The sequence below is a fragment of the Panulirus ornatus genome, chromosome 10 (assembly GCF_036320965.1).
Source record: "Panulirus ornatus isolate Po-2019 chromosome 10, ASM3632096v1, whole genome shotgun sequence".
Taxonomy (NCBI): domain Eukaryota; kingdom Metazoa; phylum Arthropoda; class Malacostraca; order Decapoda; family Palinuridae; genus Panulirus; species Panulirus ornatus.
In genome coordinates, this window is record NC_092233.1 from 42016781 (window position 1) to 42043605 (window position 26825).

At 42.4% G+C, this 26825-nt stretch overlaps 1 protein-coding gene across 2 annotated transcripts in view; it reads left to right on the forward strand.

Annotated features, from left to right (window-relative positions):
* Coq7 (ubiquinone biosynthesis protein COQ7, mitochondrial) overlaps positions 1-26825 on the forward strand; it is an 85308-nt gene that overhangs the window by 5398 nt on the left and 53085 nt on the right. Inside the window, exon 2 of one of the 2 annotated variants that reach the window (XM_071665808.1) lies at positions 8227-8382. In XM_071665808.1, coding sequence (XP_071521909.1) covers positions 8227-8382 — 156 coding nt within the window. Of the gene's footprint in view, positions 1-8226; positions 8383-26825 lie in introns of those variants that run through there. The other variant, XM_071665807.1, reaches the window with a different exon arrangement.

Here is a 26825-nt window from a genome sequence, read left to right on the forward strand (position 1 = left end):
TGGTTTCGGTTAATCATACATGACAGCTAGAGACTGAGTGTGAACGAATGTGGCCTTTGTTGTCTTTTCCTAGCGCTACCTCGCTCGTGTGCGGGGGGAAGGGGATGTCATTTCATGTGTGGCGGGGTGGCAATGGGAATGAATAAAGGCAGCAAGTATGAATTATGTACATGTGTATATATGTATATGTCTGTGTATGTGTATATATGTATGCGTTGAAATGTAGAGGTATGTATATGTGTGTGTGTGGACATGTATGTATATCAATGTGTATGTTGGTAGGTTGGACCATTCTTTTGTCTGTTTCCTTGCACTACCTCGCTAACGTGGGAGACAGCAACAAAGAATAATATACAAATGAATATTTTTTTTTTTTATTATACTTTGTCGCTGTCTCCCGCTTTTGCGAGGTAGCGCAAGGAAACAGACGAAAGAAATGGCCCAACCCCCCCACATACACATGTATATACATACGTCCACACACGCAAATATACATACCTACACAGCTTTCCATGGTTTACCCCAGACGCTTCACATGCCTTGATTCAATCCACTGACAGCACGTCAACCCCTGTATACCACATCGCTCCAATTCACTCTATTCCTTGCCCTCCTTTCACCCTCCTGCATGTTCAGGCCCCGATCACACAAAATCTTTTTCACTCCATCTTTCCACCTCCAATTTGGTCTCCCTCTTCTCCTCGTTCCCTCCACCTCCGACACATATATCCTCTTGGTCAATCTTTCCTCACTCATTCTCTCCATGTGCCCTAACCACTTCAAAACACCCTCTTCTGCTCTCTCAACCACGCTCTTTTTATTTCCACACATCTCTCTTACCCTTACGTTACTCACTCGATCAAACCACCTCACACCACACATTGTCCTCAAACATCTCATTTCCAGCACATCCATCCTCCTGCGCACCACTCTATCCATAGCCCACGCCTCGCAACCATACAACATTGTTGGAACCACTATTCCTTCAAACATACCCATTTTTGCTTTCCGAGATAATGTTCTCGACTTCCACACATTCTTCAAGGCCCCAGAATTTTCGCCCCCTCCCCCACCCTATGATCCACTTCCGCTTCCATGGTTCCATCCTGCTGCCAGATCCACTCCCAGATATCTAAAACACTTCACTTCCTCCAGTTTTTCTCCATTCAAACTCACCTCCCAATTGACTTGACCCTCAACCCTACTGTACCTAATAACCTTGCTCTTATTCACATTTACTCTTAACTTTCTTCTTCCACACACTTTACCAAACTCAGTCACCAGCTTCTGCAGTTTCTCACATGAATCAGCCACCAGCGCTGTATCATCAGCAAACAACAACTGACTCACTTCCCAAGCTCTCTCATCCCCAACAGACTTCATACTTGCCCCTCTTTCCAAAACTCTTGCATTTACCTCCCTAACAACCCCATCCATAAACAAATTAAACAACCATGGAGACATCACACACCCCTGCCGCAAACCTACATTCACTGAGAACCAATCACTTTCCTCTCTTCCTACACTGTACACATGCCTTACATCCTCGATAAAAACTTTTCACTGCTTCTAACAACTTTCCTCCCACACCATATATTCTTAATACCTTCCACAGAGCATCTCTATCAACTCTATCATATGCCTTCTCCAGATCCATAAATGCTACATACAAATCCATTTGCTTTTCTAAGTATTTCACATACATTCTTCAAAGCAAACACCTGATCCACACATCCTCTACCACTTTTGAAACCACACTGCTCTTCCCCAATCTGATGCTCTGTACATGCCTTCACCCTCTCAATCAATACCCTCCCATATAATTTACCAGGAATACTCAACAAACTTATACTTCTGTAATTTGAGCACTCACTCTTATCCCCTTTGCCTTTGTACAATGGCACTATGCACGCATTCCGCCAATCCTCAGGCACCTCACCATGAGTCATACATACATTAGATAACCTTACCAACCAGTCAACAATACAGTCACCCCCTTTTTTAATAAATTCCACTGCAATACCATCCAAACCTGCTGCCTTGCAGGCTTTCATCTTCTGCAAAGCTTTCACTACCTCTTCTCTGTTTACCAAATCATTTTCCCTAACCCTCTCACTTTGTACACCACCTCGACCAAAACACCCTATATCTGCCACTCTATCATCAAACACATTCAACAAACCTTCAAAATACTCACTCCATCTCCTTCTCACATCACCACTACTTGTTATCACCTCCCCATTTGCGCCCTTCACTGAAGTTCCCATTTGCTCCCTTGTCTTACGCACTTTATTTACCTCCTTCCAGAACATCTTTTTTTTTTTTTTTTTTTTTTTTATACTTTGTCGCTGTCTCCCGCGTTTGCGAGGTAGCGCAAGGAAACAGACGAAAGAAATGGCCCAAACCCCCCCCCCCCATACACATGTACATACACACGTCCACACACGCAAATATACATACCTACACAGCTTTCCATGGTTTACCCCAGACGCTTCACATGCCTTGATTCAATCCACTGACAGCACGTCAAACCCTGTATACCACATCGCTCCAATTCACTCTATTCCTTGCCCTCCTTTCACCCTCCTGCATGTTCAGGCCCCGATCACACAAAATCTTTTTCACTCCATCTTTCCACCTCCAATTTGGTCTCCCTCTTCTCCTCGTTCCCTCCACCTCCGACACATATATCCTCTTGGTCAATCTTTCCTCACTCATTCTCTCCATGTGCCCAAACCATTTCAAAACACCCTCTTCTGCTCTCTCAACCACGCTCTTTTTATTTCCACACATCTCTCTTACCCTTACGTTACTTACTCGATCAAACCACCTCACACCACACATTGTCCTCAAACATCTCATTTCCAGCACATCCATCCTCCTGCGCACAACTCTATCCATAGCCCACGCCTCGCAACCATACAACATTCTTGGAACCACTATTCCTTCAAACATACCCATTTTTGCTTTCCGAGATAATGTTCTCGACTTCCACACATTTTTCAAGGCTCCCAAAATTTTCGCCCCCTCCCCCACCCTATGATCCACTTCCGCTTCCATGGTTCCATCCGCTGACAGATCCACTCCCAGATATCTAAAACACTTCACTTCCTCCAGTTTTTCTCCATTCAAACTCACCTCCCAATTGACTTGACCCTCAACCCTACTGTACCTAATAACCTTGCTCTTATTCACATTTACTCTTAACTTTCTTCTTCCACACACTTTACCAAACTCAGTCACCAGCTTCTGCAGTTTCTCACATGAACATCTTTTTATTCTCCCTAAAATTTAATGATACTCTCTCACCCCAACTCTCATTTGCCCTTTTTTTCACCTCTTGCACCTTTCTCTTGACCTCCTGTCTCTTTCTTTTATACATCTCCCACTCAATTGCATTTTTTCCCTGCAAAAATCGTCCAAATGCCTCTCTCTTCTCTTTCACTAATACCCTTACTTCTTCATCCCACCACTCACTACCCTTTCTAATCAACTCACCTCCCACTCTTCTCATGCCACAAGCATCTTTTGCGCAATCCATCACTGATTCCCTAAATACATCCCATTCCTCCTCCACTCCCCTTACTTCCATTGTTCTCACCTTTTTCCATTCTGTACTCAGTCTCTCCTGGTACTTCCTCACACAGGTCTCCTTCCCAAGCTCCCTTACTCTCACCACCCTCTTCACCCCAACATTCACTCTTCTTTTCTGAAAACCCATACAAATCTTCACCTTAGCCTCCACAAGATAATGATCAGACATCCCTCCAGTTGCACCTCTCAGCACATTAACATCCAAAAGTCTCTCTTTCGCACGCCTGTCAATTAACACATAATCCAATAACGCTCTCTGGCCATCTCTCCTACTTAATAAGTATACTTATGTATATCTCGCTTTTTAAACCAGGTATTCCCAATCATCAGTCCTTTTTCAGCACATAAATCTACAAGCTCTTCACCATTTCCATTTACAACACTGAACACCCCATGTATACCAATTATTCCCTCAACTGCCACATTACTCACCTTTGCATTCAAATCACCCATCACTATAACCTGGTCTCGTGCATCAAAACCACTAGCACACTCATTCAGCTGCTCCCAAAACACTTGCCTCTCATGATCTTTATTCTCATGCCCAGGTGCATATGCACCAATAATCACCCACCTCTCTCCATCAACTTTCAGTTTTACCCATATTAATCGAGAATTTACTTTCTTACATTCTATCACATACTCCCACAACTCCTGTTTCAGGAGTATTGCTACTCCTTCCCTTGCTCTTGTCCTCTCACTAACCCCTGACTTTACTCCCCAGACATTCCCAAACCACTCTTCCCCTTTACCCTTGAGCTTCGTTTCACTCAGAGCCAAAACATCCAGGTTCCTTTCCTCAAACATACTACCTATCTCTCCTTTTTTCACATCTTGGTTACATCCACACACATTTAGGCACCCCACTCTGAGCCTTCGAGGAGGATGAGCACTCCCCGTGTGACTCCTTCTTCTGTTTCCCATTTTAGAAAGTTAATACAAGGAGGGGAGGATTTCTGGCCTCCCACTCCCGTCCCCTCTAGTCGCTTTCTACGACACGCGAGGAATACGTGGGAAGTATTCTTTCACCCCTATCCCCAGGGATAATATACATATATATATACATATACACATACACACACATACACATACATACGCACATATACACACACACACACATACATATATATACATATGAAAAATGTAAGAAACAATTTAGAAAACTGAAACTTCTAGCTTGAATATATATATATATATATATATATATATATATATATATATATATATATATATATATATATATTTTTTTTTTTTTTTTTTTTTTTGCTTTGTCGCTGTCTCCCACGTTTGCGAGGTAGCGCAAGGAAACAGACGAAAGAAATGGCCCAACCCACCCCCATACACATGCCTTGACTCAATCCACTGACAGCATGTCAACCCCGGTATACCACATCGCTCCAATTCACTCTATTCTTTGCCCTCCTTTCACCCTCCTGCATGTTCAGGCCCCGATCACACAAAATCTTTTTCACTCCATCTTTCCACCTCCAATTTGGTCTCCCTCTTCTCCTCGTTCCCTCCACCTCCTACACATATATCCTCTTGGTCAATCTTTCCTCACTCATTCTCTCCATGTGACCAAACCATTTCAAAACACCCTCTTCTGCTCTCCCAACCACGCTCTTTTTATTTCCACACATCTCTCTTACCCTTACGTTACTTACTCGGTCAAACCACCTCACACCACACATTGTCCTCAAACATCTCATTTCCAGCACATCCATCCTCCTGCGCACAACTCTATCCATAGTCCACGCCTCGCAACCATACAACATTGTTGGAACCACTATTCCTTCAAACATACCCATTTTTGCTTTCCGAGATAATGTTCTCGACTTCCACACATTCTTCAAGGCTCCCAGAATTTTCGCCCCCTCCCCCACCCTATGATCCACTTCCGCTTCCATGGTTCCATCCGCTGCCAGATCCACTCCCAGATATCTAAAACACTTCACTTCCTCCAGTTTTTCTCCATTCAAACTCACCTCCCAATTGAATTGACCCTCAACCCTACTGTACCTAATAACCTTGCTCTTATTCACATTTACTCTTAACTTTCTTCTTTCACACACTTTACCAAACTCAGTCACCAGCTTCTGCAGTTTCTCACATGAATCAGCCACCAGCGCTGTATCATCAGCGAACAACAACTGACTCACTTCCCAAGCTCTCTCATCCCCAGCAGACTTCATACTTGCCCCTCTTTCCAAAACTCTTGCATTCACCTCCCTAACAAACCCATCCATAAACAAATTAAACAGCCATGGAGACATCACACACCCCTGCCGCAAACCTACATTCACTGAGAACCAATCACTTTCCTCTCTTCCTACACGTACACATGCCTTACATCCTCGATAAAAACTTTTCACTGCTTCTAACAACTTGCCTCCCACACCATATATTCTTAATACCTTCCACAGAGCATCTCTGTCAACTCTATCATATTCCTTCTCCAGATCCATAAATGCTACATACAAATCCATTTGCTTTTCTAAGTATTTCTCACATACATTCTTCAAAGCAAACACCTGATCCACACATCCTCTACCACTTCTGAAACCACATTATTAGTAATTGATGTATGTAATATGATGTATTAGTAATTGATGTATGTATTATTTTTGTAGTTAGAAAAAGGTCCATTGAATATATATATATAAATCAACAATTTCATATTTATCCTTTGAATATTGATTTCATTTTCATGAAATTAGTAATTGATGTATGTATTATTTTTGTAGTTAGAAAAAGGTCCATTGAATCTTGAAAACTAAAATTTCAAGATATTTGTTATTGTTACAACATGTTTTTTTTTTTTTTTTTTTTTTTTTTTTTTTTTTTTTTTTTTTTATACTTTGTCGCTGTCTCCCGCGTTTGCGAGGTAGCGCAAGGAAACAGACGAAAGAAATGGCCCAACCCCCCCCCCCATACACATGTACATACACACGTCCACACACGCAAATATACATACCTACACAGCTTTCCATGGTTTACCCCAGACGCTTCACATGCCTTGATTCAATCCACTGACAGCACGTCAACCCCTGTATACCACATGACTCCAATTCACTCTATTCCTTGCCCTCCTTTCACCCTCCTGCATGTTCAGGCCCCGATCACACAAAATCTTTTTCACTCCATCTTTCCACCTCCAATTTGGTCTCCCTCTTCTCCTCGTTCCCTCCACCTCCGACACATATATCCTCTTGGTCAATCTCTCCTCACTCATTCTCTCCATGTGCCCAAACCACTTCAAAACACCCTCTTCTGCTCTCTCAATCACGCTCTTTTTATTTCCACACATCTCTCTTACCCTTACGTTACTCACTCGATCAAACCACCTCACACCACACATTGTCCTCAAACATCTCATTTCCAGCACATCCATCCTCCTGCGCACAACTCTATCCATAGCCCACGCCTCGCAACCATACAACATTGTTGGAACCACTATTCCCTCAAACATACCCATTTTTGCTTTCCGAGATAATGTTCTCGACTTTCACACATTCTTCAAGGCCCCAGAATTTTCGCCCCCTCCCCCACCCTATGATCCACTTCCGCTTCCATGGTTCCATCCGCTGCCAGATCCACTCCCAGATATCTAAAACACTTCACTTCCTCCAGTTTTTCTCCATTCAAACTCACCTCCCAATTGACTTGACCCTCACCCCTACTGTACCTAATAACCTTGCTCTTATTCACATTTACTCTCAACTTTCTTCTTCCACACACTTTACCAAACTCAGTCACCAGCTTCTGCAGTTTCTCACATGAATCAGCCACCAGTGCTGTATCATCAGCGAACAACAACTGACTCACTTCCCAAGCTCTCTCATCCCCAACAGACTTCATACTTGCCCCTCTTTCCAAAACTCTTGCATTTACCTCCCTAACAACCCCATCCATAAACAAATTAAACAGCCATGGAGACATCACACACCCCTGCCGCAAACCTACATTCACTGAGAACCAATCACTTTCCTCTCTTCCTACACGTACACATGCCTTACGTCCTCGATAAAAACTTTTCACTGCTTCTAACAACTTGCCTCCCACACCATATATTCTTAATACCTTCCACAGAGCATCTCTATCAACTCTATCATATGCCTTCTCCAGATCCATAAATGCTACATACAAATCCATTTGCTTTTCTAAGTATTTCTCACATACATTCTTCAAAGCAAACACCTGATCCACACATCCTCTACCACTTCTGAAACCACATTATTAGTAATTGATGTATGTAATATGATGTATTAGTAATTGATGTATGTATTATTTTTGTAGTTAGAAAAAGGTCCATTGAATATATATATATAAATCAACAATTTCATATTTATCCTTTGAATATTGATTTCATTTTCTTGAAATTAGTAATTGATGTATGTATTATTTTTGTAGTTAGAAAAAGGTCCATTGAATCTTGAAAACTAAAATTTCAAGATATTTGTTATTGTTACAACATGCAGCCTTTTTATATGTGCTATAATTTTATTTTCTGGAATTGAAATTTTTTAGCAATCAGAAATCAAAGGATTTTTAAGTGGTCTTTAGCAAAACTTTGTTTTCATAGTGATTCTCTGAACTATGATTTCACGAATACACTATATACTGTGATTTCAGAAGATACCATGCATCGTCCTCCATTAATTCGTGGATTGCATCTGTACAGCACAAAAGCAGCACAGAATAGAAGAACAATTGATCGCATAGTACGAGTGGACCATGCTGGCGAGTTAGGAGCTGACCGCATTTATGCTGGACAAATGGCAATATTGGGTAAGACTCACACAAGGACCTACTTTTCCAATTTTAAGGCACACACTATTTATACATGAACTCATTATGTCTGCCTTGTTACTTACAGTGGTTGTTCCCTAACAAACATCCATTTTTTACAATAGTTGATATGGCATGGGTAAATGAATGCCCTAATCATGATCATATCATGTACGTTTCATTTTATTATACTTAATCACTGTTTCCTGTGTCAGTGAAGTTGTGCCAGGAAACAGACGAAGAATGGCCCATCCACTCATATACACATATATATATCGCTAGGGTAGGACAGATCTTGGCATCACTTGTTCATCAAGGCATTACCTAAGGAATCCAAATCCTAACCTGAGTTTGTGGGCCATGATTAATGATTTGGAAAAAGCAGTAACATTAATCAAGGCCCACCAACTAAAGTTACGATTTGGATTCCTTAGGAAATGCCTTGATCAACAAGTGATGCCAAGAACTGTCTTACGCCAGCGATTCTTGCAGCTGTCTGGTCAACCATTTGACAAATTCCAAAACACACACACACACACACACACATATTATATTTTTATTTATACATTTTGCTTTGTCACTATCTCCCGCGTTTGCGAGGTAGCGCAAGGAAACAGACGAAAGAAATGGCCCAACCCACCCCCATACACAATGTATATACATACACGTCCACACACGCAAATATACATACCTATACATCTCAATGTACACATATATATACACACACAGACACATACATATATACCCATGCACACAATTCACACTGTCTACCTTTGTTCATTCCCATCGCCACCTCGCCACACATGGAATACCATCCCCCTCCCCCTCAAGTGTGCGAGGCAGCACTAGGAAAAGCCAACAAAGGCCCCATTCGTTCACACTCAGTCTCTAGCTGTCATACAATAATGCCCGAAACCACAGCTCCCTTTCCACATCCAGGCCCCACACAACTTTCCATAGTTTACCCCAGACGCTTCACATGCCCTGATTCAATCCACTGACAGCACATCAACGCCGGTATACCACATCGATCCAATTCACTCTATTCCTTACCCTCCTTTCACCCTCCTGCATGTTCAGGCCCCAATCACACAAAATCTTTTTCACTCCATCTTTCCACCTCCAATTTGGTCTCCCACTTCTCCTCGTTCCCTCCACCTCTGACACATATATCCTCTTGGTCAATCTTTCCTCACTCATTCTCCCCATGTGCCCAAACCATTTCAGAACACCCTCTTCTGCTCTCTCAACCACACTCTTTTTATTTCCACACATCTCTCTTACCCTTACATTACTTACTCGATCAAACCACCTCACACCACACATTGTCCTCAAACATCTCATTTCCAGCACATCCACCCTCCTGCGGACAACTCTATCCATAGCCCACGCCTCGCAACCATACAACATTGTTGGAACTACTATTCCTTCAAACATACCCATTTTTGCTTTCCGAGATAATGTTCTCGACTTCTACACATTCTTCAAGGCTCCCAGGATTTTCGCCCCCTCCCCCACCCCATGATTCACTTCCGCTTCCATGGTTCCATCTGCTGCCAAATCCACTCCCAGATATCTAAAACACTTTACTTCCTCCAGTTTTTCTCCATTCAAACTTACCTCCCAATTGACTTGACCCTCAGCCCTGCTGTACCTAATAACCTTGCTCTTATTCACATTTACTCTTAACTTTCTTCTTTCACACACTTTACCAAACTCAGTCACCAGCTTCTGCAGTTTCTCACATGAATCAGCCACCAGTGCTGTATCATCAGCGAACAACAACTGACTCACTTCCCAGGCTCTCTCATCCCCAACAGACTTCATACTTGCCCCTCTTTCCAAAACTCTTGCATTCACCTCCCTAACAACCTCATCCATAAACAAATTAAACAACCATGGAGACATCACACACCCCTGCCGCAAACCTACATTCACTGAGAACCAATCACTTTCCTCTCTTCCTACACGTACACATGCCTTACATCCTCGATAAAAACTTTTCACTGCTTCTAACAACTTGCCTCCCACACCATATATTCTTAATACCTTCCACACAGCATCTCTATCAACTCTATCATATGCCTTCTCCAGATCCATAAATGCTACATACAAATCCATTTGCTTTTCTAAGTATTTCTCACATACATTCTTCAAAGCAAACACCTGATCCACACATCCTCTACCACTTCTGAAACCACACTGCTCTTCCCCAATCTGATGCTCTGTACATGCCTTCACCCTCTCAATCCATACCCTCCCATGTAATTTACCAGGAATACTCAACAAACTTATACCTCTGTAATTTGAGCACTCACTCTTATCCCCTTTGCCTTTGTACAATGGCACTATGCATGCACTCCGCCAATCCTCAGGCACCTCACCATGAGTCATACATACATTAAATAACCTTACCAACCAGTCAACAATACAGTCACCCTCTTTTTTAATAAATTCCACTGCAATACCATCCAAACCTGCTGCCTTACCGGCTTTCATCTTCCGCAAAGCTTTTACTACCCCTTCTCTGTTTACCAAATCATTTTCCCTAACCCTCTCACTCTGCACACCACCTCGACCAAAACACCCTATATCTGCCACTCTATCATCAAACACATTCAACAAACCTTCAAAATACTCACTCCATCTCCTTCTCACATCACCACTACTTGTTATCACCTCCCCCTTTGCGCCCTTCACTGAAGTTCCCATTTGCTCCCTTGTCTTACGCACTTTATTTACCTCCTTCCAGAACATCTTTTTATTCTCCCTAAAATTTATATATATATATATATATGTATATATATATATATATATATATATATATATATATATATATATATATATATATATATATATATATGATTTGGTAAACAGAGAAGAGGTAGTAAAAGCTTTGCGGAAGATGAAAGCCGGCAAGGCAGCAGGTTTGGATGGTATTGCAGTGGAATTTATTAAAAAAGGGGGTGACTGTATTGTTGACTGGTTGGTAAGGTTATTTAATGTATGTATGACTCATGGTGAGGTGCCTGAGGATTGGCGGAATGCGTGCATAGTGCCATTGTACAAAGGCAAAGGGGATAAGAGTGAGTGCTCAAATTACAGAGGTATAAGTTTGTTGAGTATTCCTGGTAAATTATATGGGAGGATATTGATTGAGAGGGTGAAGGCATGTACAGAGCATCAGATTGGGGAAGAGCAGTGTGGTTTCAGAAGTGGTAGAGGATGTGTGGATCAGGTGTTTGCTTTGAAGAATGTATGTGAGAAATACTTAGAAAAGCAAATGGATTTGTATGTAGCATTTATGGATCTGGAGAAGGCATATGATAGAGTTGATAGAGATGCTCTGTGGAAGGTATTAAGAATATATGGTGTGGGAGGCAAGTTGTTAGAAGCAGTGAAAACTTTTTATCGAGGATGTAAGGCATGTGTACGTGTAGGAAGAGAGGAAAGTGATTGGTTCTCAGTGAATGTAGGTTTGCGGCAGGGGTGTGTGATGTCTCCATGGTTGTTTAATTTGTTTATGGATGAGGTTGTTAGGGAGGTGAATGCAAGAGTTTTGGAAAGAGGGGCAAGTATGAAGTCTGTTGGGGATGAGAGAGCTTGGGAAGTGAGTCAGTTGTTGTTCGCTGATGATACAGCGCTGGTGGCTGATTCATGTGAGAAACTGCAGAAGCTAGTGACTGAGTTTGGTAAAGTGTGTGAAAGAAGAAAGTTAAGAGAGGATGTGAATAAGAGCAAGGTTATTAGGTACAGTAGGGTTGAGGGTCAAGTCAATTGGGAGGTGAGTTTGATTGGAGAAAAACTAGAGGAAGTGAAGTGTTTTAGATATCTGGGAGTGGATCTGGCAGTGGATGGAACCATGGAAGCGGAAGTGGATCATAGGGTGGGGGAGGGGGCAAAAATTCTGAGAGCCTTGAAGAATGTGTGGAAGTCGAGAACATTATCTCGGAAAGCAAAAATGGGTATGTTTGAAGGAATAGTGGTTCCAACAATGTTGTATGGTTGCGAGGCGTGGGCTATGGATAGAGTTGTGCGCAGGAGGATGGATGTGCTGGAAATGAGATGTTTGAGGACAATGTGTGGTGTGAGGTGGTTTGATCGAGTAAGTAACGTAAGGGTAAGAGAGATGTGTGGAAATAAAAAGAGCGTGGTTGAGAGAGCAGAAGAGGGTGTTTTGAAATGGTTCGGGCACATGGAGAGAATGAGTGAGGAAAGATTGACCAAGAGAATATACGTGTTGGAGGTGGAGGGAACGAGGAGAAGAGGGAGAGCAAATTGGAGGTGGAAAGATGGAGTGAAAAAGATTTTTTGTGATCGGGGCCTGAGCATGCAGGAGGATGAAAGGAGGGCAAGGAATAGAGTGAATTGGAGCGACGTGGTATACCGGGGTTGACGTGCTGTCAGTGGATTGAATCAAAGCATGTGAAGCGTCTGGGGTAAACCATGGAAAGCTGTGTAGGTATGTATATTTGCGTGTGTGGACGTATGTATATACATGTGTATGGGGGTTTGTTGGGCCATTTCTTTCGTCTGTTTCCTTGCGCTACCTCGCAAACGCGGGAGACAGCGACAAACCAAAAAAAAAAAAAATATATATATATATATATATATTTTTTATATATATATATATATATATATATATATATATATATATATATATTTTTTTTTTTTTTTTATATATATATATATATATATATATATATATATATATATATATATATATATATCCCTGGGGATAGGAGAGAAAGAATGCTTCCCACGTATTCCCTGCGTGTCGTAGAAGGCGACTAAAAGGGGAGGGAGCGGAGGGCTGGAAATCCTCCCCTCTCGTTTTTTTTAATTTTCCAAAAGAAGGAACAGAGAACGAGGCCAGGTGAGGATATTCCCTCAGAGGCCCAGTCCTCTGTTCTTAACGCTACCTTGCTAATGCGGGAAATGGCGAATAGTATGAAAGAAAAAAGATATATATATGGATTTGTATGTAGCATTTATGGATCTGGAGAAGGCATATGATAGAGTTCATAGAGATGCTCTGTGGAAGGTATTAAGAATATATGGTGTAGGAGGCAAGTTGTTAGAAGCAGTGAAAAGTTTTTATCGAGGATGTAAGGCATGTGTACGTGTAGGAAGAGAGGAAAGTGATTGGTTCTCAGTGAATGTAGGTTTGCGGCAGGGGTGTGTGATGTCTCCATGGTTGTTTAATTTGTTTATGGATGGGGTTGTTAGGGAGGTGAATGCAAGAGTTTTGGAAAGAGAGGCAAGTATGAAGTCTATTGTGGATGAGAGAGCTTGGGAAGTGAGTCAGTTGTTGTTAGCTGATGATACAGCGCTGGTGGCTGATTCATGTGAGAAACTGCACAAGCTGGTGCCTGAGTTTGGTAAAGTGTGTGAAAGAAGAAAGTTAAGAGTAAATGTGAATAAGAGCAAGGTTATTAGGTACAGTAGGGTTGAGGGTCAAGTCAATTGGGAGGTAAGTTTGAATGGAGAAAGACTGGAGGAAGTAAAGTGTTTTAGATATCTGGGAGTGGATCTGGCAGTGGATGGAACCATGGAAGCGGAAGTGGATCATAGGGTGGGGGAGGGGGTGAAAATTCTGGGAGCCTAAAACAATGTGTGGAAGTCGAGAACATTATCTCGGAAAGCAAAAATGGGTATGTTTGAAGGAATAGTGGTTCCAACAATGTTGTATGGTTGCGAGGCGTGGGCTATGGATAGAGTTGTGCGCAGGAGGATGGATGTGCTGGAAATGAGATGTTTGAGGACAATATGTGGTGTGAGGTGGTTTGATCGAGTAAGTAACGTAAGGGTAAGAGAGATGTGTGGAAATAAAAAGAGCGTGGTTGAGAGAGCAGAAGAGGGTGTTTTGAAATGGTTTGGGCACATGGAGACAATGAGTGAGGAAAGATTGACCAAGAGGATATATGTGTCGGAGGTGGAGGGAACGAGGAGAAGTGGAAGAGCAAATTGGAGGTGGAAAGATGGAGTGAAAAAGATTTTGTGTGATCGGGGCCTGAACATGCAGGAGGGTGAAAGGAGGGCAAGGAATAGAGTGAATTGGATCGATGTGGTATACCGGGCTTGACGTGCTGTCAGTGGGTTGAATCAGGGCATGTGAAGCGTCTGGGGTAAACCATGGAAAGCTGTGTAGGTATGTATATTTGCGTGTGTGGACGTATGTATATACATGTGTATGGGGGTGGGTTGGGCCATTTCTTTCGTCTCTTTCCTTGCGCTACCTCGCAAATGCGGGAGACAGCAACAAAGCAAGAAGAAAAAAAATATATATATATATATATTTATATATATATATATATATATATATATATATATATATATATATATATATATATATATATATTTTATTTCTAATTTACTTTGTCGCTGTCTCCCGCGTTAGCAAGGTAGCGCAAAGAAACTGACGAAAGAATGGCCCAACCCACCCAAATATACGTATATACATGCACGTCCACACACGCAAATATACATACCTATATATCTCAGTGTACACATATACACACACAGGCATATACATATATACACATGTACATAATTCATACTTTCTGCCTCTATTTATTTCCATCGCCACCTCGCCACACATAGAATAACAACCCCCTCCCCCTCATGTGTGCGAGGTAGCGCTAGGAAAAGACAACAAAGGCCCAATTCGTTTACGCTCAGTCTCTAGCTGTCATGTAAATAATGCACCGAAACCACAGCTCCTTTTCCACATCCAGGTCCCACAGAACTTTCCATGGTTTAACCCAGACGCTTCACTTGCCCTCGTTCAAGCCATTGACAGCACGTCGACCCCGGTGTACCACATCGTTCCAATTTACTCTATTCCTTGCACGCCTTTCACCCTCCTGCATGTTCAGGCCCCGATCGCTCAAAATCTTTTTCACTCCATCTTTCCACCTCCAATTTGGTCTCCCACTTCTCGTTCCCTCCATCTCTGACACATATATCCTCTTGATCAATCTTTCCTCACTCATTCTCTCCATGTGACCAAACCATTTCAAAACACCCTCTTCTTCTCTCTCAACCACACTCTTTTTATTTCCACACATCTCTTACATCCCTTACACTACTTACTCAATCAAACCACCTCACACCACATATTGTCCTCAAACATCTCATTTCCAGCACATCCACCCTCCTACGCACAACTCTATCCATAGCCCACACCTCGCAGCCATACAACATTGTTGGAACCACTATTCCTTCAAACATAGCCATTTTTGCTTTCAGAGATAATGTTCTCGACTTCCACAGATTCTTCAAGCCTCCCAGGATTTTCGCCCCCACCCCCACCCTATGATTCACTTCCGCTTCCATGGTTCCATCCGCTGCAAGATCCACTCCCAAATATCTAAAACACTTTACTTCCTCCAGTTTTTCTCCATTCAAACTTACCTCCCAATTGACTTGACCCTCAACCCTACTGTACCTAATAACCTTGCTCTTATTCACATTTACTCTTAACTTTCTTCTTTCACACACTTTATCAAACTCAGTCACAAGCTTTTGCAGTTTCTCACATGAATCAGCCACCAGCGCTGTAACATCAGCGAAGAACAACTGACTCACTTCCCAAGCTCTCTCATCCCCAACAGACTTCATACTTGCCCCTCTTTCCAAAACTCTTGCATTCACCTCCCTAACAACCCCATCCATAAACAAATTAAACAACCATGGAGACATCACACACCCCTGCCACAAGCCTACATTCACTGAGAAACCAATCACTTTCCTCTGTTCCTACACGAACACATACCTTACATCCTCGATAAAAACTTTTCACTGCTTCAAACAACTTCCCTCCCTCACCATATATTCTTAATACCTTCCACAGAGCATCTCTATCAACTCTATCATATGCCTTCTCCAGATCCATAAATGCTACATACAAATCCATTTGCTTTTCTAAGTATTTCTCACATGCATTCTTCAAAGCAAACACCTGATCCACACATCCTCTACCACTTCTGAAACCACACTGCTCTTCCCCAATCTGATGCTCTGTACATGCCTTCACCCTGTCAATCAATACCCTCCCATATAATTTACCAGGAATACTCAACAAACTTATACCTCTGTAATTTGAGCACTCTTATCCCCTTTGCCTTTGTTCAGTGGCACTATGCACGCATTCCGCCAATCCTCAGGCACCTCACCATGAATCACACATACATTAAATAACCTTACCAACCAGTCAACAATACAGTCATCCCCTTTTTTAATAAATTCCACTGCAATACCATCCAAACCTGCTGCCTTGCCGGCTTTCATCTTCCGCAAAGCTTTTACTACCTCTTCTCTATTTACCAAATCATTTTCCCTAACCCTCTCACTTTGCACACCACCTCGACCAAAACACCCTATATCTGCCACTCTATCATCAAGCACATTCAACAAACCTTCAAAATACTCACTCCATCTCCTTCTCACATCACCACTACTTGTTTTCACTTCCCCCTTTGCGCCCTTCACTGAAGTTCCCATTTGCTCCCTTGTCTTACGCAGTTTATTTACCTCCTTCCAAAACATCTTTTTATTCTCCCTAAAATTTAATGATACTCTCTCATCCCAACTCTCATTTGCCTTCTTTTTCACTTCTTGCACCTTTCTCTTGACGTCCTCTCTCTATCTTTTATACATCTCCCACTCATTTGCATTTTTTCCCTGCAAAAATCGTCCAAATGCCTCTCTCTTCTCTTTCACAAATAATCTTGCTTCTTCATCCCACCACTCACTACCCTTTCTAATCAACCCACCTCCCACGCTTCTCATGCCACAAGCATCCTTTGTGCAAGCCATCACTGCTTCCCTAAATACATCCCATTCCTCCCCCATTCCCCTTACCTCCTTTGTTCTCACCTTTTTCCATTCTGTACTCAGTCTCTCCTGGTATTTCCTCACACAAGTCTCCTTCCCAAGCTCACTTACTCTCACCACCCTCTTCACCCCAACATTCACTCTTCTTTTCTGAAAACCCCTAGAAATCTTCACCTTCATCTCCACAAGATAATGATCAGACATCCATCCAGTTGCACCTCTCAGCACATTAACATCCAAAAGTCTCTCTTTTGTGCGCCTGTCAATTAATTCGTAATTCAATAACGCTCTCTGGCCATCTCTCATACTTACATACTTATACTTATGTATGTCTCTCTTTTTAAACCAGGTATTCCCAATCACCAGTCCTTTTTCAGCACATAAATCTACAAGCTCTTCACCATTTCCATTTACAACACTGAACACCCCATGTATACCAATTATTCCCTCAACTGCCGCATTACTTACCTTTGCATGCAAATCACCCGTCACTATAACCCGGTCTTGTGCATCAAAACCACTAACACACTCATTCACCTGCTCCGAAAACACTTGCCTCTCATGATCTTTCTTCTCATGCCCACGTGCATATGCACCAATAATCACCCAGGCGAAGGTGAAGATTTGTGGGGATTACAGAAAAGAAGAGAGAATGTTGGGGTGAAGAGAGTGGTGAGAGTAAGTGAGCTTGGGAAGGAGTCTTGTGTGAGGAAGTACCAGGAGAGACTGAGTACAGAATGGAAAAAGGTGAGAACAAAGGAGGTAAGGGGAGTGGGGGAGGAATGGGATGTATTTAGGGAAGCAGTGATGGCTTGCGCAAAAGATGCTTGTGGCACGAGAAGCGTGGGAGGTGGGTTGATTAGAAAAGGTAGGGAGTGGTGGAATGAAGAAGTAAGATTATTAGTGAAAGAGAAGAGAGAGGCATTTGGACGATTTTTGCAGGGAAAAAATGCAAATGAGTGGGAGAGGTATAAAAGAAAGAGTTATAAAAGACAGGAGGTCAAGAGAAAGGTGCAAGAGGTGAAAAAGAGGGCAAATGAGAGTTGGGGTGAGAGAGTATCATTGAATTTCAGGGAGAATAAAAAGATGTTTTGGAAGGAGGTAAATAAAGTGCGTAAGACAAGGGGACAAATGGGAACTTCAGTGAAGGGGGCAAATGGGGAGGTGATAACAAGTAGTGGTGATGTGAGAAGGAGATGGAGTGAGTATTTTGAAGGTTTGTTGAATGTGTTTGATGATAGAGTGGCAGATATAGGGTGTTTTGGTCGAGGTGGTGTGCAAACTGATAGGGTTAGGGAAAATGATTTGGTAAACAGAGAAGAGGTAGTAAAAGCTTTGCGGAAGATGAAAGCCGGCAAGGCAGCAGGTTTGGATGGTATTGCAGTGGAATTTATTAAAAAAGGGGATGACTGTATTGTTGACTGGTTGATAAGGTTATTTAGTGTATGTATGACTCATGGTGAGGTGCCTGAGAATTGGCGGAATGCTTGCATAGTTCCATTGTACAAAGGCAAAGGGGATAAGAGTGAGTGCTCAAATTACAGAGGTATAAGTTTGTTGAGTATTCCTGGTAAATTATATGGGAGGGTATTGATTGAGAGGTAGAAGGCATGTACAGAGCATCAGATTGGGGAAGAGCAGTGTGGTTTCAGAAGTGGTAGAGGATGTGTGGATCAGGTGTTTGCTTTGAAGAATGTATGTGAGAAATACTTAGAAAAACAAATGGATTTGTATATAGCATTTATGGATCTGGAGAAGGCATATGATAGAGTTGATAGAGATGCTCTGTGGAAGGTTTTAAGAATATATGGTGTGGGAGGCAAGTTGTTAGAAGCAGTGAAAAGTTTTTATCGAGGATGTAAGGCATGTGTACGTGTAGGAAGAGAGAAAAGTGATTGGTTCTCAGTGAAAGTAGGTTTACGGCAGGGGTGTGTGATGTCTCCATGGTTGTTTAATTTGTTTATGGATGGGGTTGTTAGGGAGGTGAATGCAAGAGTTTTGGAAAGAGGGGCAAGTATGAAGTCTGTTGGGGATGAGAGAGCTTGGGAAGTGAGTCAGTTGTTGTTCGCTGATGATACAGCGCTGGTGGCTGATTCATGTAAGAGACTGCAGAAGCTTGTGACTGAGTTTGGTAAAGTGTGTGAAAGAAGAAAGCTGAGAGTAAATGTGAATAAGAGCAAGGTTATTAGGTACAGTAGGGTTGAGGTTCAAGTCAATTGGGAGGTAAGTTTGAATGGAGAAAAACTGGAGGAAGTGAAGTGTTTTAGATATCTGGGAGTGGATCTGGCAGCGGATGGAACCATGGTAGCAGAAGTGAATCATATGGTGTGGGAGGGGGCGACAATTCTGGGAGCGTTGAAGAATGTGTGGAAGTCGAGAACATTATCTCGGATAGCAAAAATGGGTATGTTTGAAGGAATAGTGGTTCCAACAATGTTGTATGGTTGCGAGGCGTGGGATAGGGATAGACTTGTGCGCAGGAGGGTGGATGTGCTGGAAATGAGATGTTTGAGGACAATATGTGGTGTGAGGTGGTTTGATCGAGTAAGTAATGTAAGGGTGAGAGAGATGTGTGGAAATAAAAAGAGCGTGGTTGAGAGAGCAGAAGAGGGTGTTTTGAAATGGTTTGGGCACATGGAGAGAATGAGTGAGGAAAGATTGACCAAGAGGATATATGTGTCGGAGGTGGAGGGAACGAGGAGAAGTGGGAGACCAAATTGGAGGTGGAAAGATGGAGTGAAAAAGATTTTGAGTGATCAGGGCCTGAACATGCAGGAGGGTGAAAGGCGGGCAAGCAATAGAGTGAATTGGATCAATGTGGTATACTGGGGTTGATGTGCTGTCAGTGAATTCAATCAGGGCATGTGAAGCATCTGGGGTAAACCATGGAAAGTTGTGTGGGGCCTGGATGTGGAAAGGGAGCTGTGGTTTCGGGCATTATTGCATGACAGCTAGAGACTGAGTGTGAATGAATGGGGCCTTTCTTGTCTTTTTCCTAGCGCTACCTCGCACACATGAGTGGGGAGGGGGATGGTATTCCATGTGTGGCGAGGTGGTGATGGGAATGAATAAAGGCAGACAGTGTGAATTGTGTGCATGGGTATATAGGTATGTGTCTGTGTGTGAATATATATGTGTACATTGAGATGTATAGGTATGTATTTTTTTTTTTTTTTTTTTAATTCTCCAAAAGATGGAACAGAGAAGGGGGCTAGGTGAGTATATTCCAAAAAAGGCCCAGTTCTCTGTTCTTAACGCGGGAAATGGCGAATAGTTTAAAAGAAAGTGAAAGCTTTGCAGAAGATGAAAGCCGGGAAGGCAGCAGGTTTGGATGGTATTGCAGTGGAATTTATTAAAAAAGGGGATGACTGTATTGTTGACTGGTTGGTAAGGTTATTTAATGTATGTATGACTCATGGTGAGGTGCCTGAGGATTGGCGGAATGCTTGCATAGTGCCATTGTACAAAGGCAAAGGGGATAAGAGTGAGTGCTCAAATTACAGAGGTATAAGTTTGTTGAGTATTCCTGGTAAATTATATGGGAGGGTATTGATTGAGAGGGTGAAGGCATGTACAGAGCATCAGATTGGGGAAGAGCAGTGTGGTTTCAGAAGTGGTAGAGGATGTGTGGATCAGGTGTTTGCTTTGAAGAATGTATGTGAGAAATACTTAGAAAAGCAAATGGATTTGTATGTAGCATTTATGGATCTGGAGAAGGCATATGATAGAGTTGATAGAGATGCTCTGTGGAAGGTATTAAGAATATATGGTGTGGGAGGAAAGTTGTTAGAAGCAGTGAAAAGTTTTTATCGAGGATGTAAGGCATGTGTACGTGTAGGAAGAGAGGAAAGTGATTGGTTCTCAGTGAATGTAGGTTTGCGGCAGGGGTGTGTGATGTCTCCATGGTTGTTTAATTTGTTTATGGATGGGGTTGTTAGGGAGGTAAATGCAAGAGTTTTGGAAAGAGGGGCAAGTATGAAGTCTGTTGGGGATGAGAGAGCTTGGGAAGTGAGTCAGTTGCTGTTCGCTGATGATACAGCGCTGGTGGCTGATTCATGTGAGAAACTGCAGAAGCTGGTGACTGAGTTCGGTAAAGTGTGTGGAAGAGAGAATGAGTGAGGAAAGATTGACCAAGAGGATATATGTGTCGGAGGTGGAGGGAACGAGAAGAGGGAGACCAAATTGGAGGTGGAAAGATGGAGTGAAAAAGATTTTGTGTGATCGGGGCCTGAACATGCAGGAGGGTGAAAGGAGGGCAAGGAATAGAGTGATTTGGAGCGATGTGGTATACCGGGGTTGACGTGCTGTCAGTGGATTGAATCAAGGCATGTGAAGCGTCTGGGGTAAACCATGGAAAGCTTTGTAGGTATGTATATTTGCGAGTGTGGACGTATGTATATACATGTGTATGGGGGGGGTTGGGCCATTTCTTTCGTCTGTTTCCTTGCGCTACCTCGCAAACGCGGGAGACAGCGACAAAGTATAAAAAAAAAGAAAAAAAAAAAAATAAATAAATATATAAGTATACATATGTAAGTAGGAGAGATGGCCAGACAGCGTTATTGGGTTATGTGTTAATTGATCGGCGTGCGAAAGAGAGACTTTTGGATGTTAATGTGCTGAGAGGTGCAACTGGAGGGATGTCTGATCATTATCTTGTGGAAGTGAAGGTGAAGATTTGTACGGATTTTCAGAAAAGAAGAGAGAATGTTGTGGTGAAGAGAGTGGCCAGAGTAAGTGAGCTTGGGAAGGAGAATTGTGTAAGGAAATACCAGGAGAGACTGAGTACAGAATGGAAAAAGGTGAGAACAAAGGAGGTAAGGGGAGTGGGGGAGGAATGGGATGTATTTATGGAAGCAGTGATGGCTTGTGTAAAAGATGCTTGTGGCATGAGAAGCATGGGAGGTGGGCAGGTTAGAAAGGGTAGTGAGTGGTGGGATGAAAAGTGAAAGAGAAGAGAGAGGCATTTGGATGATTTTTGCAGGAAAATAATGCAAATGAGTAGGAGACGTATAAAAGAATGAGGCAGGAGGTCAAGAGAAAGGTGCAAGAGGTGAAAAAGAGGGCAAATGAGAGTTGGGGTTAGAGAGTGTCATTAAATCTTAGGAAGAATAAAAAGATGTTTTGGAAGGAGGTAAATAAAGTGTGTATGACAAGGGAACAAATGGGAACTTCAGTGAAGGTTGCTAATGGGGAGGTGATGACAAGTAGTGATGATGTGAGGAGATGGAATGAGTATTTTGAAGGTTTCTTAAATGTGTTTGATGATAGAGTGGCAGATGTAGGGTGTTTTGGTTGAGGCGGTGTGCAAAGTGAGAAGGTTAGGGAAAATGATTTGGTAAACAGAGAAGAGTTAGTAAAGGCTTTGCGGAAGATGAAAGCTGGCAAGGCAGCAGGTTTGGATGGTATTGCAGTGGAATTTATTAAAAAAGAGGGTGACTGTATTGTTGACTGGTTGGTAAGGTTATTAATGTGTGTATGATTCACGGTGAGGTGCCTGAGGATTGGCGGAATGCGTGCATAGTGCCATTGTACAAAGGCAAAGGGGATAAGAGTGAGTGTTCAAATTACAGAGGTATAAGTTTGTTGAGTATTCCTGGTAAATTATATGGGAGGGTATTGATTGAGAGGGTGAAGGCATGTACAGAGCATCAGATTGTGGAAGAGCAGTGTGGTTTCAGAAGTGGTAGAGGATGTGTGGATCAGGTGTTTGCTTTGAAGAATGTATGTGAGAAATACTTAGAAAAGCAAATGGATTTGTATGTAGCATTTATGGATCTGGAAGAAGGCATATGATAGAGTTGATAAAGATGCTCTGTGGAAGGTATTAAGAATATATGGGTGTGGGAGGGAAGTTGTTATAAGCAGTGAAAAGTTTTTATCGAGGATGTAAGGCATGTATACATGTAGGAAGAGAGGAAAGTGATTGGTTCTCAGTGAATGTAGGTTTGCGTCAGGGGTGTGTGATGTCTCCATGGTTGTATAATTTGTTTATGGATGGGGTTGTTAGGGAGGTGAATGCAAGAGTTTTGGAAAGAGGGGCAAGTATGCAATCTGTTGTGGATGAGAGAGCTTGGGAAGTGAGTCAGTTGTTGTTCGCTGATGATACAGCGCTGGTGGCTGATTCATGTGAGAAACTGCAGAAGCTGGTGACTGAGTTTGGTAAAGTGTGTGAAAGAAGAGAGTTGAGAGTAAATGTGAATAAGAACAAGGTTATTAGGTACAGTAGGGTTGAGGGTCAAGTGAATTGGGAGGTAAGTGTGAATGGAAAAGCTGGAGGAAGTGAAGTATTTTAGATATCTGGGAGCAGATTTGGCAGCGGATGGAACCATGGAAGCGGAAGTGAATCATATGGTGGGGGAGGGGGCGAAAATTCTGGGAGCGTTGAAGAATGTGTGGAAGTCGAGAACATTATCTCGGAAAGCAAAAATGGGTATGTTTGAAGGAATTGTGGTTCCAACAATGGTGTATGGTTGCGAAGCATGGGCTATGGAGAGTTGTGCGCAGGAGGGTGGATGCGCTGGAAATGAGATGTTTGAGGACAATATGTGGTGTGAGATGCTTTGATCGAGTAAGTAATAATAGGGTAAGAGAGATGTTTGCTAATAAAAAGAGTCTGTTTGAGAGAGCAGAAGAAGGTGTTTTGAAATGGTTTGGTCACATGGAGAGAATGAGTGAGGAAAGATTGACCAAGAGGATATATGTGTCAGAGGTGGAGGAACGAGGAGAAGTGGTAGACCCAATTGTAGGTGGAAAGATGGAGTGAAAAAGATTTTGAGTGATCGGGGCCTGAACATGCAGGAGGGTGAAAGGCGTGCAAGGAACAGAGTAAATTGGAACGATGTGGTATACCAGGGTCGACGTGCTGTTAATGGATTGAACCAGGGCACGTGAAGCATCTGGGGTAAACCATAGAAAGTTCTGTGGGGCCTGGATGTGGAAAGGGAACTGTGGTTACGGTGCATTATTACATGACAGCTAGAGACTGAGTGTGAACGAATGGGGCCTTTGTTGTCTTTTCCTAGCACTGCCTCGCGCACATGAGGGGGGAGGGGGTTGTTATTTCATGTGTGGCGAGGTGGCGATGGGAATGAATAAAGGCAGACAGTATGAATTATGTACGTGTGTATATATATATATATATATATATATATATATATATATATATATATATATATATATATATATATGTATGTCTGTCTATGTATATATATGTATACGTTGAGGTGTGTACGTATGTATATTTACGTTTGTGGACGTGTATTTATATACATGTGTATTTGGGTGAGTTAGGCCATTCTTTCATCTGTTTCCTTGCTCTACCTCGCTAATGCGGGAGACAGCGACAAAGCAAAATAAATAGATAAATAAGTAATAACATATTTTATTATACTTTATCACTGTCTCCCGCATTAGCGAGGTAGTGCAAGGAAACAGATGAAAGAATGGCCCAACCCACCCACATACACATTTATATGCACACACATCCAAACATGCACGTATGCATACCTATACATCTCAACGTATACATATATATATGTACACACCCAGACATATATGTATATACGCATATACATAATTCATACTGTCTCCCCTTATTCATTACCGTCACCACCCCGCCACACATGAAATGACAGCCCCCTCCCCCTGCATGTGTGTGAGTTAGTGCTAAGAAAAGACAAAGAAGGCCACATTCGTTCACACTCAGTCTCTAGCTGTCATGTATAATGCACCAAAACCACAGCTCCCTGATTTACCCCAGACACTTCACATGCCCTGGTTCAATCCATTGACAACACGTCGAATTTGGTCTCCCACTTCTCGTTCCCTCCACCTCTGACACATATATCTTCTTGGTCAATCTTTCCTCACTCATTCTCTCCATGTGACCAAACCATTTCAAAACACCCTCTTCTGCTTTCTCAACCACACTCTTTTTATTACCACTCATCGCTCCTACCCTTTCATTACTTACTCGATCAAACCACTTCACACCACATATTGTCCTCAAACATCTCATTTCCAACACATCTACGCTCCTCCACACAACTCTATCTATAGCCTGCGCCTCACAACTATATAACATTGTTGGAACTACTAATCCTTCAAAAATACCCACTTTTGCCTTCCAAGATAATGTTGTTGATTTCCACACATTTTTGAAGGCTCCCAGAACTTTAGTCCTCTCCCCCAACCAATGATTGACTTCCCCTTCCATGGTTCCATCCGCTGCCAAATCTGCTCCCAGATATCTAAAACACTTCATTACTCCAGTTTTTCTCCATTCAAATTTACCTCCCAATTAACTTGTCCCTCAACCGTACTGTACCTATAACCTTTCTCTTATTCACATTTACTCTCAGCTTTCTTCTTTCACACACTTTACCAAACTCAGTCACCAGCTTCTGCAGTTTCTCACACGAATCAGCCACCAGCGCTGTATCATCAGCGAACAACAACTGACTCACTTCCCAAGCTCTCTCATCCACAACAGATTGCATACGTGCCCTTCTTTCCAAAACTCTTGCATTCACCTCCCTAACAACCCCATCCATAAACAAATTAAACAGCCATGGAGATATCACACGCCCCTGCCACAAACCAACATTCACTGAGAGCCAATCACTTTTCTCTCTTCCTACACGTACACATGCCTTACATCCTCAATAAAAACTTTTCACTGCTTCTAAAAAGTTGCCTCCCACACCATATATTCTTAATACCTTCCACAGAGCATCTCTATCATCTCTATCATATGCCTTCTCCAGATCCAAAAATGCTACATACAAATCCATTTGCTTCTCTAAGCATTTCTCACATACATTCTTCAAAGCAAACACCTGATCTACACATCCTCTACCTCTTCTGAAACCACACTGCTCTTCTCCATTCTGATGCTCTGTACATGCCTTCACCCTCTCAATCAATACCCTCCCATATAATTTCCCCGGAATACTCAACAAACTTATACCTCTCTACTTTGGGCACTCACTTTTATCCTATTTACCTTTTTACAATGGCACTATGCAAGCATTCCGCCAATCCTCAGGCACTTCCCCATGAGTCATACATACATTAAATAATCTTACCAACCAGTCAGCAATACAGTCGCCCCATTTTTTAATAAATTCAGTGGCACTGCAATACCATCCAAACCCACTGCCTTCCCAGCTTTCATCTTCCGCAAAGCTTTTACTACCTCTTCCCTGTTTACCAAATCTTTCTCCCTAACCCTCTCGCTTTGCACATCACCTCAACCAAAACACCCTTTGCCTGCCACTCTGTGATCAAACACATTCAACAAACCTTCAAAATACTCATTCCATCTCCTTCTCACATCACCACTACTTGTTATCACCTCCCCATTAGCCCGCTTCACTGATGTTCGAATGCCTCTCTCTTTTCTTTCACTAAAAATCTTTACTTTTTCATCCCACCACTCACTACCCTTTCTAATTTGCCCACCTCCCACGCTTCTCATGCCACAAGCATCTTTTCCACAAGCCATCACTGCTTCCCTAAATACATCCCATTCCTCCCCCACTCCCCTTACATCCTTTGTTCTCACCTTTTTCCATTCTGTACCCAGTCTCTCCTGGTACTTC